Source organism: Penaeus monodon, chromosome 21 (genome assembly GCF_015228065.2).
Source record: "Penaeus monodon isolate SGIC_2016 chromosome 21, NSTDA_Pmon_1, whole genome shotgun sequence".
NCBI classification, from domain to species: Eukaryota; Metazoa; Arthropoda; class Malacostraca; order Decapoda; family Penaeidae; genus Penaeus; species Penaeus monodon.
Genome location: NC_051406.1, coordinates 23,191,953 through 23,192,274, shown reverse-complemented (window position 1 = coordinate 23,192,274; position 322 = coordinate 23,191,953). Strand labels below are relative to the sequence as shown.

Below are 322 nucleotides of genomic sequence, written 5' to 3'. Positions count from 1 at the left end.
GCCTACAAGTGTCTCGAAATACACACCCACATACTTAAATATAAAACTAAATGAGCAAACAACCTGCAATGACCTCGCTGACTTTGACCTTCCTTCCGTTGCAGGCCAAGATGGTGGTATCCGAAGGAGCGATCAACAACATTATGGGCGGAATGGAGAACACGGCCGGGGTGCGCCTCCATTCCCACCGACACAAACTCAAACAGCGGTGAGTACCTGAGGGAGGACTGGGCGCCGGCTATTGCTTTTGCTCGGGCGTGTTTGTAATTACTATTTTGAATGTTTTTTTTTGTGTGTGTGTTTTTTGTGATTGTTTGATTCA

The 322-nt window shown here is 46.6% G+C and overlaps 1 protein-coding gene across 1 annotated transcript in view; it reads left to right on the top strand.

Annotated features, from left to right (window-relative positions):
- The first annotated feature begins 110 nt into the window (after window positions 1–110).
- LOC119586615 (NUAK family SNF1-like kinase 1) overlaps window positions 111–322 on the top strand; it is an 18,566-nt gene continuing 18,354 nt past the window's right edge. Inside the window, exon 1 of the mRNA XM_037935362.1 lies at window positions 111–208. Within this exon, the coding sequence (XP_037791290.1) occupies window positions 111–208 (98 nt within the window). The remainder of the gene's footprint in view (window positions 209–322) is intronic.